Source organism: Mesoplodon bidens, assembly GCF_964165515.1.
Source record: "Mesoplodon bidens genome assembly, chromosome: 14".
NCBI classification, from domain to species: domain Eukaryota; kingdom Metazoa; phylum Chordata; class Mammalia; order Artiodactyla; family Ziphiidae; genus Mesoplodon; species Mesoplodon bidens.
The window spans coordinates 14,864,572-14,878,535 of record NC_138170.1 but is presented as its reverse complement, the minus strand read 5'-3'; the positions used below and the strand labels follow the sequence as shown (position 1 = coordinate 14,878,535).

At 49.4% G+C, this 13,964-nt stretch overlaps 1 protein-coding gene across 1 annotated transcript in view; it reads right to left on the bottom strand.

Annotated features, from left to right (window-relative positions):
• Positions 1–13,964, bottom strand: part of FER1L5 (fer-1 like family member 5) — a gene marked incomplete at its 5' end in the record, with an annotated part of 51,627 nt that extends 37,663 nt beyond the window's left edge. Inside the window, 10 exon segments of the mRNA XM_081254600.1 lie at positions 360–410; positions 1,158–1,220; positions 5,412–5,540; positions 7,844–7,953; positions 8,413–8,467; positions 10,112–10,220; positions 10,925–11,016; positions 11,608–11,660; positions 13,879–13,918; positions 13,920–13,964. Coding sequence (XP_081110726.1) covers positions 360–410; positions 1,158–1,220; positions 5,412–5,540; positions 7,844–7,953; positions 8,413–8,467; positions 10,112–10,220; positions 10,925–11,016; positions 11,608–11,660; positions 13,879–13,918; positions 13,920–13,964 — 747 coding nt within the window.

The window sequence follows — 13,964 nt, the reverse complement described above, 5'->3', positions numbered from 1 at the left end:
CAACCTGGGTCTTTCCCAAAGCAAACCTTTTTACTCTGTCTTCACAGGCAGCAATCTTTCTCTAGGTTTCTCCAGCAATTTGGCTGACCTTTTGAGTCTCTGCTTCCACAGTGTTATAAGTGTGGGGGGATTCAATGTGGCACCCAGTGCTTTCATAAATGTTACATACTTTAATCCTCACAATGACCCTGTGGGTTGAGTACATTATTATCCCCATTTTACAGATGAGGAAGTAGAGGCTCTGAATAACTTGTCTAAATCACCCAATTGGTAGGTGGATCCAAATTTGGATCTTGTAGCATCGAAATCCTTTCCCTTAGACTTAGCACCAAACCGCGCCTCCTCCATCCAGTGCTCACTTGGAATCGCCCCAGCTCTGCATTGAATCTCATCACTGAGGAATTCATCACCTGCAGGGAGTTTCCAGAAAGATCTCAGTTATTCACAAGCCCAATTTCCCCCAGCCCCATGGGAGGAATCATAAGGGCACATCTGGATTCTCCAGGATTTACTCAATGCTTCCTAATGGCTGATACTTCCATGTAGTTTTTCTCATTTAATTTGCAGAGGAGCCCCGTGAAGTTCATATATTGCAGCTCCATTTTACAGATGAGGAAATTGATCAGAGAGGACAATTCACTTGATCTCCACAAAGCAAATTGTTGCACTCAACTTTCTCCACTGCATGCTGTCCTGGCTATTTCTCAAGAACATGTAAACTCTTCAAGGGAGAAGCCTTGCTCTCTTTAGCCCTGTGCTGGGCACATAGGAGGCACTTGATAAATACATGCTCACCATTGTTACCAGGCTCTCTCTGATTGGAGAAAGGGATGTCCCATGTTGAGGGGACATTTGAAGGGTGGCATGAGAATCCTGGCACATGGGAAAGGGCTGCTTTGTTCACCTTGGAGCTGAGCTCAGGGCCTATCAGTTGGCCTTCCATAACATTTGTTGAATGAATGAATGAATGGATGGATGGATGAATGAATGAACGGGGTGTCTGGTTGCCGGGGTAAAGAAGGTGGCAGAGATGCTGCCTTGGGGTCAGAAAGACCATCTGACGTGACTCTAGCTCTACAGGTAAGGATGCGGGGCTGACGCATTTTCCAGAAATGAGGTGGGACAAGAAAGTGGACCCACCCTGTCCACCTCCTCACCTGGATTAAGATGGTCTCATAGAAGAATTTTGCAGGAACCTCATAAAAATTCTGAAAGAAGATCTGAAGCAGAGAGAGTCAGGGTGTGGGTAGGAGACATTCCTTCCACCACTTCCCCCAGGGACTCAGCAAGCCTGAAGCCTCAGACTAACAGGTTTCTGCCCCGCTGTTTGCCCATTTCAATGGCTTTCAGCTCACTACCACCCGCACGCTCCTCCCACGGAAGCAGAGGCCTGCCAGGTCTTGGAGGGGTTTTCTATCCAGAAAAGGGCAGGGTAAGGGATCCCTGGAGGACTTGTCAGGAGCAGATCAAGGCCCAGCTAACTGCCCTGGGATGGAGATTCAAGCCTCCGCTTCTTTCTAGATCGCCCTGGGAATTCCTTGGCGGTCCGGTGGTTAGGAGTCTGTGCTTTCACTGCCGAGGGCCTGGGTTCAATCCCTGGTCAGGGAACTAAGATCCCACAAGCTGAGCAACGTGGCCAAAAAAAAAAAAGATCGCCCTGTCTGTCCACTGCACCCCACTCCCTGCTGCAGCCAGAACCTCCTCCCCCAGATGCAGACCGGGCCCTGTCACCTTCCTGCTTGACTCCCTCCGTGGCTCCCAAGTCCCATCCATGATGGGGCCCCAGGGCGTTTTGAAGGCTCACCTCCGGCCACTCCCTTCCAACTACACCAGTGTCTACAGTTCTGCTGCTTCTCCTTTCCAGGCCTCTGAGAACACTATTCCTTTTTCCTGAATTATCTTTCCCCATCCTGCCTTTTCGGAGTCCTCTTCAACCCTTGCTCCCTGCTCCCACCGTGCTTTTATCTTTTCTTTTTTTTTTTTTTCTTTTTAATTTTTTTAATTAGTTTCTGCTTTATAACAAAGTGAATCAGTCATACATATACATCTGTTCCCACATCCCTTCCCTCATGCATCTCCCTCCCTCCCACCCTCCCCATCCCACCCCTCCAGGCGGTCACAGAGCACCGAGCTGATCTCCCTGTGCTCTGTGGCTGCTTTCCACTATCTATCTACCTTACGTTTGGTAGTGTATATATGTCCATGCCTCTCTTTCGCTTTGTCACAGCTTACCCTTCCCCCTCCCCATATCCTCAAGTCCATTCTCAAGTAGGTCTGTGTCTTTATTCCCGTTTTGCCCCTAGGTCCTTCATGACTTTTTTTTTTTTTTTTTAATTCCGTATATATGTGTTAGCATACGGTATTTGTCTTTCTCTTTCTGACTTACTTCACTCTGTATGACAGACTCTAGGTCTATCCACCTCATTACAAATAGCTCAGTTTCGTTTCTTTTTATGGCTGAGTAATATTCCATTGTATATATGTGCCACATCTTCTTTATCCATTCATCCGATGATGGACACTTAGGTTGTTTCCAGCTCCGGGCTATTGTGAATAGAGCTGCAATGAACATTTTGGTACATGTCTCTTTTGGAATTATGGTTTTCTCAGGGTATATGCCTAGTAGTGGGATTGCTGGGTCATATGGTAGTTCTATTTTTAGTTTTTTAAGGAACCTCCATACTGTTCTCCATAGTGGCTGTACCAATTCACATTCCCACCAGCAGTGCAAGAGTGTTCCCTTTTTTCCACACCCTCTCCAGCATTTATTGTTTCTAGATTTCTTGATGATGGCCATTCTGACTGGTGTGAGATGATATCTCATTGTAGTTTTGATTTGCATTTCTCTAATGATTAATGATGTTGAGCATTCTTTCATGTGTTTGTTGGCAGTCTGTATATCTTCTTTGGAGAAATGCCTATTTAAGTCTTCTGCCCATTTTTGGATTGGGTTGTTTGTTTTTTTGCTATTGAGCTGCATGAGCTGTTTATAAATTTTGGAGATTAATCCTTTGTCAGTTGCTTCATTTGCAAATATCTTCTCCCATTCTGAGGGTTGTCTTTTGGTCTTGTTTATGGTTTCCTTTGCTGTGCAAAAGCTTTGAAGTTTCATTAGGTCCCATTTGTTTATCTTTGTTTTTATTTCCATTTCTCTAGGAGGTGGGTCCAAAAGGATCTTGCTGTGATTTATGTCATAGAGTGTTCTACCTATGTTTTCCTCTAAGAGTTTGATAGTTTCTGGCCTTACATTTAAGTCTTTAATCCATTTTGAGCTTATTTTTGTGTATGGTGTTAGGGAATGATCTAATCTCAAACTTTTACATGTCCCTGTCCAGTTTTCCCAGCACCACTTATTTTTTTTTTTTTTAAGTTTATTTATTTATTTTTTTAATTAGTTTCTGCTTTATAACAAAGTGAATCAGTCATACATATACATCTGTTCCCACATCCCTTCCCTCATGCATCTCCCTCCCTCCCACCCTCCCCATCCCACCCCTCCAGGCGGTCACAAAGCACCGAGCTGATCTCCCTGTGCTCTGCGGCTGCTTCCCACTATCTATCTACCTTACGTTTGGTAGTGTATATATGTCCATGCCTCTCTTTCGCTTTGTCACAGCTTACCCTTCCCCCTCCCCATATCCTCAAGTCCATTCTCAAGTAGGTCTGTGTCTTTATTCTCGTTTTGCCCCTAGGTTCTTCATGACATTTTTTTTTAAATTCCGTATATATGTGTTAGCATACGGTATTTGTCTTTCTCTTTCTGACTAACTTCACTCTGTATGACAGACTCTAGGTCTATCCACCTCATTACAAATAGCTCAGTTTCGTTTCTTTTTATGGCTGAGTAATATTCCATTGTATATATGTGCCACATCTTCTTTATCCATTCATCCGATGATGGACACTTAGGTTGTTTCCAGCTCCGGGCTATTGTGAATAGAGCTGCAATGAACATTTTGGTACATGTCTCTTTTTGAATTATGGTTTTCTCAGGGTATATGCCCAGTAGTGGGATTGCTGGGTCATATGGTAGTTCTATTTGTAGTTTTTTAAGGAACCTCCATACCGTTCTCCATAGTGGCTGTACCAATTCACATTCCCACCAGCAGTGCAAGAGTGTTCCCTTTTCTCCACACCCTCTCCAGCATTTATTGTTTCTAGATTCCTTGATGATGGCCATTCTGACTGGTGTGAGATGATATCTCATTGTAGTTTTGATTTGCATTTCTCTAATGATTAATGATGTTGAGCATTCTTTCATGTGTTTGTTGGCAGTCTGTATATCTTCTTTGGAGAAATGCCTATTTAAGTCTTCTGCCCATTTTTGGATTGGGTTGTCTGTTTTTTTGCTATTGAGCTGCATGAGCTGTTTATAAATTTTGGAGATTAATCCTTTGTCAGTTGCTTCATTTGCAAATATTTTCTCCCATTCTGAGGGTTGTCTTTTGGTCTTGTTTATGGTTTCCTTTGCTGTGCAAAAGCTTTGAAGTTTCATTAGGTCCCATTTGTTTATCTTTGTTTTTATTTCCATTTCTCTAGGAGGTGGGTCCAAAAGGATCTTGCTGTGATTTATGTCATAGAGTGTTCTACCTATGTTTTCCTCTAAGAGTTTGATAGTTTCTGGCCTTACATTTAAGTCTTTAATCCATTTTGAGCTTATTTTTGTGTATGGTGTTAGGGAATGATCTAATCTCAAACTTTTACATGTCCCTGTCCAGTTTTCCCAGCACCACTTATTGAAGAGGCTGTCCTTTCTCCACTGTACATTCCTGCCTCCTTTATCAAAGATAAGTTGGCCATATGTGCGTGGGTTTATCTCTGGGCTTTCTATCCTGATCCACTGATCTATCTTTCTGTTTTTATGCCAGTACCACACTGTCTTGATTACTGTAGCTTTGTAGTATAGTCTGAAGTCAGGGAGCCTGATTCCTCCAGCTCCGTTTTTCGTTCTCAAGATTGCTTTGGCTATTCGGGGTCTTTTATCTTTTCTTTGGTGGTCTAGTCATCAATTCATTTGGCGCATGTTTATGGAGTTCCTACTGTGTCAGACACGATGCTAGGAGGTGAGGCTTCCGCACTGGCCAGGGCTACAGAGGGCCTGCATTTCGCGGCTGCAATCGCTGTGCACCGCAGTCTTGCCCCGTTGTCACCCTTTACGTGTTCACATATGCGGGCGGCCCCCCACAGACCACTGGCTCCCCCCATGCAGGGCTCGGAATTACTCGCTCTCTATTCCCTGTGCCAAGCCCAGTGTTTGGCCCTCCCGCCCAGTAAGAGTTTGTGGAACAAACAAATGAAAGCACCCGTGTCGGGGAGCAAGCTTTCTGGCTGCCGGCAGGAAATGCCCAGCCCTTGGCTGGCCCTCTTGGCCCAAGTGCCCCATTCGGCTCTGAAGGGCGTGTGCTGCCCACCTCACTGAAGAAAGGGTTATTTCCCATCTTGATCCGCGTGTGGTGCTGGTAGCCTCCGATGACCACCTTCACCACCGGCTTGATGTCATTGCCCATGAGCTGCCGGGCTTCAAACACGTTCACTCGGACCTGCAGAGGAGGAAACAGGGGAACTTGACGCTGGGCTCCCCTTCCCCAGTGGGGACTCTCCTCTAGAAGAACAATATGTTCTGATAAGAAACATCTACTGCGGATGGAAAGCGACCCCATGGGCTCCGGGAAGGCCCGGGGACTGTCACCTCCACTTTGTCCTTTTCATCTTGGGTGTTTCTTGAGTGCTGGGGACTTGTTACAGAATAAAGTCTAACATTTCTCAGTTTGCTGTCTTTTTATGTTTGTCTGCGATCTTTTTAGGGAATCGAACATTTTAAAGTTCTATGCACTTGAATCTATGATCTGTGATTTCATCTCTGATTTGTGATTTCTTCTTCTGCTGCTTTTGTATACTTTCCTGAGACTCAGTAAAGCGATGATGAAGTCTGAGCCTAGAATTAGAAGGTGGGAGGGAGAAGAGCCCGTAGGATCCAGGCTGGCTAAGGCCCCAGGGGAAGGAACTGGAGATGGCAGTGGCTGGCAGGGCACAGTCGTGGGAGCCTGTCGTGACTAGAGGTAGTAACAGCATGCAGCTCTCCCAGCCCAGCCCGTGGATCCGGCCATTCTCCATGAGGCCTCCTGTGTCTCCATCAAGTCCAGGGGCCCTTCAAGGATTAATACACAGGCAGCCACCTGACCATCAGAGACAAGAGTGGTCAAACCAGGCAAACAGCCCTCATGTCAGAACTTTGCCCTATGCACTAGTACATAGGAAGGGTAGTGATTTGGGCATGCTGACCTTCTATCCTGTGGCCAGCTAGCCTCGTGAAGAGGGACAGGGCCAATGGGGAGAGGGAATGTTCTCCAAAGCAGGCGGCGGCACGTGCAAAGGCCTGGTGGCTGGGGAGAAAGTCTTGAGAGTGGGGACTGTAAGTTGTGCAGGATGTTACAGCAGGGTGGGGCGGGGCAGGGCAGGGGACAGAGTGGCTTGGGGGCCAGGCTTGGGTTATCAAGGGCCTGGGAAGCCATTGTAAGGAGTTTGGGTTATGTCCTGAGAACACTGGGAGTCCTCATTTTTTTTTTTTTTTTTGGCCGTATGCGGGCCTCTCACTGTTGTGGCCTCTCCCGTTGCAGAGCACAGGCTCCGGATGCGCAGGCTCAGAGGCCATGGCTCACGGGCCCAGCCACTCCGCAGCATGTGGGATCTTCCCGGACCGGGGCACGAACCCGTGTCCCCTGCATCGGCAGGCGGACTCTCAACCACTGTGCCACCAGGGAAGCCCCGGGAGCCCTCATTTTTAAGAACATTTTTAGGCACACGCATGGCATGATAAGAAGGACTTTATTTTATTTTATTGATTTTTGGCCATGGCTCACGGGCCCAGCCCCTCCACGGCATGTGGGATCTTCCCGGACCGGGGCACGAACCCACGTCCCCCGCATCGGCAGGTGGACTCTCAACCACTGCGCCACCAGGGAAGCCCAGGACTTTATTTTTTTTTTTGGCCGCATCATGCGGGATCTTAGTTCACCAACCAGGGATCGAATCCATGTCCCCTGCTTTGGGAGCATGGAGTCTTAACCACTGGACCGCCAGGGAAGTCCCAAGAATGACATCTTGGAAAGACCACTTGGACTGAAAAATGGACAGGAGAGAGCTGGGGGCTGGGAGTTTGGGAGGAGCCTATTCAAGGTGGTCCAGAGAAGGGATGCTGTTGTCTGGGACCAGGGGATGGAAGAGGCAATGGAGAAATGGGTGCGGTCAGGTGATATGAAGAGCTAGGACTTGGCCACTGACTGGATGCGGGGGTTGGGGGGTGAGGAGGAGGGGCAGCCAAGGATGACTCCCAGTCTCCTGAGCACGTGGCTGGCTGGGGAGCAGCTCCAACCATGGCAGAAATGTTAGATTACAGGCTAGAGATCAGAAGGAAGTTGGTAAGCCATGGTGTGGGGGTTCCAGAATCCACAGTGGAACCTGTGGAGCTTCCCAGGGATCCCCTCGAACTCTCCTGAGCCTCTGCTGTGCAGCTCACTTCTCCTTGGGCCCAAGGCTAGCCTTGTATGCCACCTCCTGAAGGGCGGGGTCCAGGCCTCAGCCCTGCCTCCCCAGCATGGTCAGGTGTGCACTGCCCACAGTGCTTCCTGTCGCCTCCCTGGAGCTGGCTCCAGCCTCAGCCACACGCAGAAATTTCCCAGAATGGCCCCTGGAGGAGCAGAGGGTGTGGTGAAGAGCTGAGGACCTGGAGCCCAATCGGAAGCCCTGACCTTCCTCCATGACCTTGTGGAGAGGCAGGGATGGCCTGGGAACACGGTGAGGGTGTCGGCCAAATCACGTGGGCTTTCACCCTGGACGGCCTCGCCCGGAAGTGCTGAGGCTTTGGGGACAGAGCCTTGTGTACGGCGGAGCTGGGAAACATCCGTTTCTGCCTGGCCACCTCTTGTGCCATGATGGCCAGGTGGTCTTCATCGCCTGGGGAAACATAGTCCATGGTGGGCTCTCAGAGGCTGGGGCTCAGGAGACCTGGAGGCATTTCCCCTATTTCATTGTTCTATCCCCAGTGACCAGCTCCTGACTAAAATCATGGCCAAGAGGCCCTGACAAGGGCACATACCCTCCCCAGACATTCCCATGGTCTCCACCCACCATGGGCAACCCTGGGCCTCACACTCTACATATGGGGGCCCTTGGAAATGGCCATCCTTGCCTCTCTCTGCAGCCCATGAGAGGCTGGGTCTTCTGTCTACAGACGACAAGTGGACACATTGGGAGGACAGGTGACCTCAGGCAGGTGTCCGGAGATCTGGCCTATAGACCCTAACTTGGCCACTATCCCTCTGTAGGGCTCAATGGTTGGGGCTCCAAGATCCCCAAGAGCCCACCCAGCTGTGCTTGGTGAAATGCAGGGCTTAGCCCCATGGAAGTACATACCTGTCTTCTCAGTATCCTTGTAGGTCATAAGGGCCACCTGTCGGGTGAGAGTGCACTGCAAGGCAAAGGCAGGGGAGCTGTGAGGTCCTGCAATCCTTGGCCAAATCATAGCACTGGAACCTGGTCCAGCCTGGTAGGGGCCACACCCAGTCTTCCCGGGTGGAGTGATGCTGGCCATGGCACAGGACTACACCATGGGGGCCTGTGCGGTCTGGGATGGAGGGAGGTTATAAACTGGTGGGGAAAGAGCAATGGGTTACCATGGATGGGGTTTGAAGAATAGAGGAGGCACACATTAGTGGTGGTGACAGAAAAGGATGCAGCAGGGTGGGGAGGAGAGAGAGAGTGGACTTGAGGCCAGTCTAGAACCACTGATGCTAACCTCCGAGCCCAGCGTCTTATGTATGACCTCATGTGGGAACTCCAGCGAACACCTAACTGACCTCCTGCCTACAAGCACTCTCACTACCCGTCCATCCTCCAGACCATCGTCAGAATCGACCCCTAAACACTCCCTACGTGCTCTAAACTATCAGAGTAAAGTCACAACTCATCAGCATAGACCACAGGCCCTTTGCCTCTGGCCCCCGGCCTCCTACCCAGTCTCAGGTCTCCCTGACCTTCACACCCCTTCCGCCCCCTCCCCCGGCGCCAGCAGTGCAGGCAGCCCACCCTCCCGAACCTGCAGTGATGCCTCTTTTCCCTCCAGCCTTCACACATGTACCTCATACCCCTGCCTTGGATTGTCTTCCTTTCCTGTCCATTGGGCAAACTCATGCCCCTCCTTAAAAACCATCCATAAAAATGGAACTCTGACAGGCAACCTGTAGCAATCAGCTCAGGAAACTAACACGGTATCTATAGTAACCAGCCCAGGAAGTCAGCCTGCAGTGAGTCAGACTCATAGGAAGTCCAACCACCAACTCTAGCAACAGACAGTCGGGATTTGATTAATAACGGATAGATCCCTTAATTTTGTCCCCTCTTCTAGCTCAGGACCAATGCAAGAAAGACAAATATGCACCCCTAAGCGATCACATAGGATGCCCAGCTTCTAGTTGGTCCACTTACAGCTTCCCGGCACCAACAGCCTCCAATCAGGGCACACCTGAAGCTTTCCCTTTTTTCTACCATAAAGCTTTCCCACTCCTCTGCCTGCGTTTGAGTCTCTGTCAAAACCAAGTGATGGTGGCTGACTCCCTTGTTAGATAGCAAGCTCTGAATAAATCGCCTTTGCTTGTTCTCATCTGGTTGGTCTTCATGTGTTTCCACACATCTTAATCACCTCCCCTGTAAAGCCTTCCATTTCCTCCCAAGTGGAATCGTTCATTCTCTCCTGACCTCAGTGAAATAGCCCACTGACCTCAATATACATGTGCTGGAGCACTTGTCACCGAGAGTGACAACAGATGTGGGCTTCATTCAATTTTGTATCCCAGGCCTTCCATAGTTGCTGACACCAGTGGACAATCAACTGAATACTCAATCTCAGTGGGTGGACGAAGGGTGGAGATGTGGGTAGGTGGATGGAAGGCAGCATGGGGAAGTTGGGGAGCTGATGGGAAGTGTGATGGGTCCCCCGCGGGGCAGAAAGTGCTCTCTGGGTTGGGGGCACACTGGGACTCTGCTGGAGTGGAGAGCTCAGCTTCACCAGCTGCCCCCCGCTCCTCCATGCAACCCTTCCTAGGGCCCGACTCACATCTGTGGGCATTATGGAATGGTTGAGCAGGGTCAGGTCCTTCACGAAAAGGATCTTACTTGGCTTATTCACCAAGGGCTTGAGTAGTATTGTGGCCAGTCCAATGAAGCTGGGGAGACAAAGAGCAGGTATGAGCTCCTGAGCCAGAGGAAATGGTGTCCTTCTCCGTCCCAGGCATGACTTTATTCAGAGATGTCTTTCTCTCCTCGAAGCTGTGCTGTCCACCGAGGCTTAAGGAGGGATGCAGTTGACTGGGTGCATCCACCAGAGGGCTCTCAACTCTCTGGGAATTGGCTTTGGGGTTTCCTGGACAGTGGGCACCCCAGTTACTGGCTCTGCCCTGCCCAGCCTTTTCCCAGAAGTTCTGCACCCACACGCCTCCGGAATGGGACCTGTGCTGAGTAACAGCTGATTGGACCACGAGGTGGGCACCTGACCAAAGCTGGGCCAGTCAGATTCTCTGTCCTGGGAATTTTGACCTGGGATGCCATAGCCTCAGTCTCAGAGAGGCACTAGAATGGGGCTGTGATGAGAAGCCAGGGTTCGGCAGAGAGAAAGAGATTTGAGATTCTGTGCCTTCAGAAGAGACAGAACTGCCCCTGGGTCCCCAGTTTCCTAGTTCTAGTTGATATGTCCATCTATATACCTAGCCTTCATACACACACACCCCCTTTGTTTTTTTTTGCATTAGCTGTCTGGAGTGGATTCTGGTCCTTGCATCTGAGTGAGTTACAGATTAGAGAGAGGAGATGCAGCATCTGCCGTAGCTTTAGTCAGAGAATCAGGCTCCTCCTGTCTCTCTCTCTGCCTTACCTTTCCTTCTTTATTGAGCCCACGTCCCGAAGGGTGATTTGCAGGAAAGAGTCCTTCTGCAGGGGGCGGTTCCAGAGGTGCCAGATGAGGGTCTGTGGGAGGCACAAAGAGGTCAGCATCCTCCCTCCCCCCTCCCTTTTCCGTCCTCCTAGGAAATTAGAAAAGATGCAGGGAACGGGCTGGCACTGTGTTTCTCAAACCGTGGAATATCCCTCAAGTCTAATTTCCTAAGAGGATGGCATTTGCTACCTTCACCAAGGGACCAGGCATCCTACCTGGGCTCCCACAGCTTAACTGCAGTATTGTGGGCTTGTTAGTAGCTAAGGGGTTTGGGGACTGGGTGGGGGGACATGGATGGATGGGAGATGAGAGGGGATCCTACACAAGGGACCCTGTCTCTGTTTCAGGTTTCTGGGAACATCAGGACAGCCGGGCTGGACAAGATGGGTCCAGCCCCAGAGTGGGTGAGATGGGCCAAGAGCTGTGGGCAGATGTGGCTGCTATGGCCCTGAGACCTGCACAGCCTTCTCAGCTTAGAGGCTACTCGCAGGGCACGATGTTCCAGCCTTGGGAAAGGCTGATGAGGCTCCCTGTCCCCTCCCTAGACTTCTGGGCACGGTCTGGACCCAGCCTCACTGTTGGGCTTGTCATTGCCTCATCTGGGCTTGCCTGATGTGTTTTACCTCGTTCCATATGGGGTGATTGCCTTCCACCTCATGAGTTGTCCTCTTGACATCTGCAAAGACACCAAGGGGCCGGCATTGGTGGTAGGAAATATTTCAAAGTCTAGGTTCAAGTGAGCAAAGAGAGATAGGACTTATCTTGATGTAGAAAACATCAAGTCTACATTGGCAGATGTGATACAGCACTGGTTCTTTCCTACTCTGGAGATTTCAAAATTTCTCACTTTTTATAAGAGTGACATCACCCCATGTGACAGGTAATGTTATGTGTTCATTTCATTTTCTTCCTGGGTACATAGTTCCCAGCCATCTTGCAGCCGGGTGCGGCCGTGTGACTCGTTCTGGCCAACGGAGTATGGGATCCATGCTCACCACAGCCTGGACTGGCTCCTAAAATCTCCCATGAGAGTCTCCGTTCTCCTCCCCACTCTCCACACGCGCTCTCACCATCTGCTGGCAGGGTGGTACCTGGTGACTTTGCAGCCACAAGCAAAGAGCAGCTGGTCCCTAAACTACTGTTTGGAGGAGTCATTCAGGATTGTTGCCTGATCTGCACAGTCAATGCAGCACTTGGTGTGGGGGAGAGGTAAACTTTTGTTGTGTTAAGGCACTGGGATGTAACGGTTCCCTTGTGACCGGAGCAAAGCTAGTGTACCCTAATACATCCCAAAACATCTCGAATGGGTTGACAGCTCTTTATCCACTAAAATATGCCTTCCCCCAGAAATATCTTTTTATTTATATTTATTTTTTCTTTTTTTTTTGCGGTACCCGGGCCTCTCACTATCGTGGCCTCTCCCATTGCGGAGCACAGGCTCCGGACACGCAGGCTCAGCGGCCATGGCTCACGGGCCCAGCCGCTCCACGGCATGTGGGATCTTCCCGGACTGGGGCACGAACCCGTGTCCCCTGCATTGGCAGGCGGACTCTCAACCACTGCACCACCAGGGAAGCCCCAGAAATATCTTTAACAAAGGACAGTCTATAGCCCTGCAAAGAACCTCTAAATTGCTAAATTTGAGATTCTTCCCAAGGAAAGAATGTGTGTGAGAGAGAAGAGAGAGGAGACAGACGGGGCTGGGGGGAGAAGCAGGGGACTCTCTGTGTCTGTCCAGTAGTGGGAAAGGGGGACCCTGTAGTGGATGGTATATGGGGGAAGCGGGGCTGGAAACGACAGGTGAAAAAGGAATAAAAGATATCAAACAAACATTCAGTTATAAAAATGTGTAGGCAAATCTGGGGGCAAACACAGGATTCTGGGTTGTAGGCATCTTTGTAAGAGAGATTTCTAGGAGGAGAAAGACAATGCCTGGGAGGTGACGGGGAAGATGGCTTGGAATCAGATTGCCCGGCTCACTGTAAAATTAGTTTCAGGGCAAAGACATGCTGAACTTCCACTACACCTCTTTCAACCTGCAAGCAGGGGACATAAACCTACATCACCCTGTGCCCCTGGAGTCCTGAGTGTTCCATCTCTGCGTGATAGCATACTCAGCAAGCAGAGTTTCACAGGCCAGAAAAAAATTTAAGGAATTTCAGTCTTCGCTCATTTCTTTTGGAAACTACTGTGTCCTATTTTCTCTTGGCCCCAATTTTCTCACTCCCCACACTTCCTGGAAAACCTCATTTGCCTGTGTCCACACGCCCTTCTCTCCTCCAACAGACTGTTCGTCTTTTTTCCCTTTTCCCCTTTTTGTTCCCAGCTCTTTGTTATATAGATACACTTAACCTTTTTCATGTTCTCTCATAAATCCTTTACACCACCCCTCCCACCTTTCTTGGACTTTTTTTCCTTATCTATGAAAAATTGAGACAATAAAACTTGCCTCATAGAATTGTTGTGAGGATCAAAAACCATTATATTTATGATAAGACTTTGTTGATTATAAAAGTAACTCATACAATTGAGCAGTTATCACTAGAAGTTGTACAAAGATCTGTCTGTATATTATCTTTTCAAATCCTCACAGCCATCCTATGAAGCAGGTACTTGGCTTTTTTTTCACCTCAGTTTGTGGCACAGCCCTAGTTCATAGAAGAAACTCAAGAAGTATTCATCTTCTTTTTCTCCAGTAGCCATTCTCCGGAAAACATGGGAGGCAGAGGAGTCCTACTAAGAGAAATAATAACAACAAGGATGATAAATTTGAAAAAGCCAGACGGTGTCTACCTCGCCTTCCTGTGACACAGGGCATCTTTTATCTAGTAGGGCACCGATAAATCTAGTTTTTCATTGAACGTATGTTGCCTCTCGGGGCTCCTGGCTCTCACCTCTGAAGTACGCGGACACGCTGGGTCTGGGTGGGGGGGCTCAGGGGTGGGCTAATCTTGGCCGACCACACGACAAGCCGCAGCAT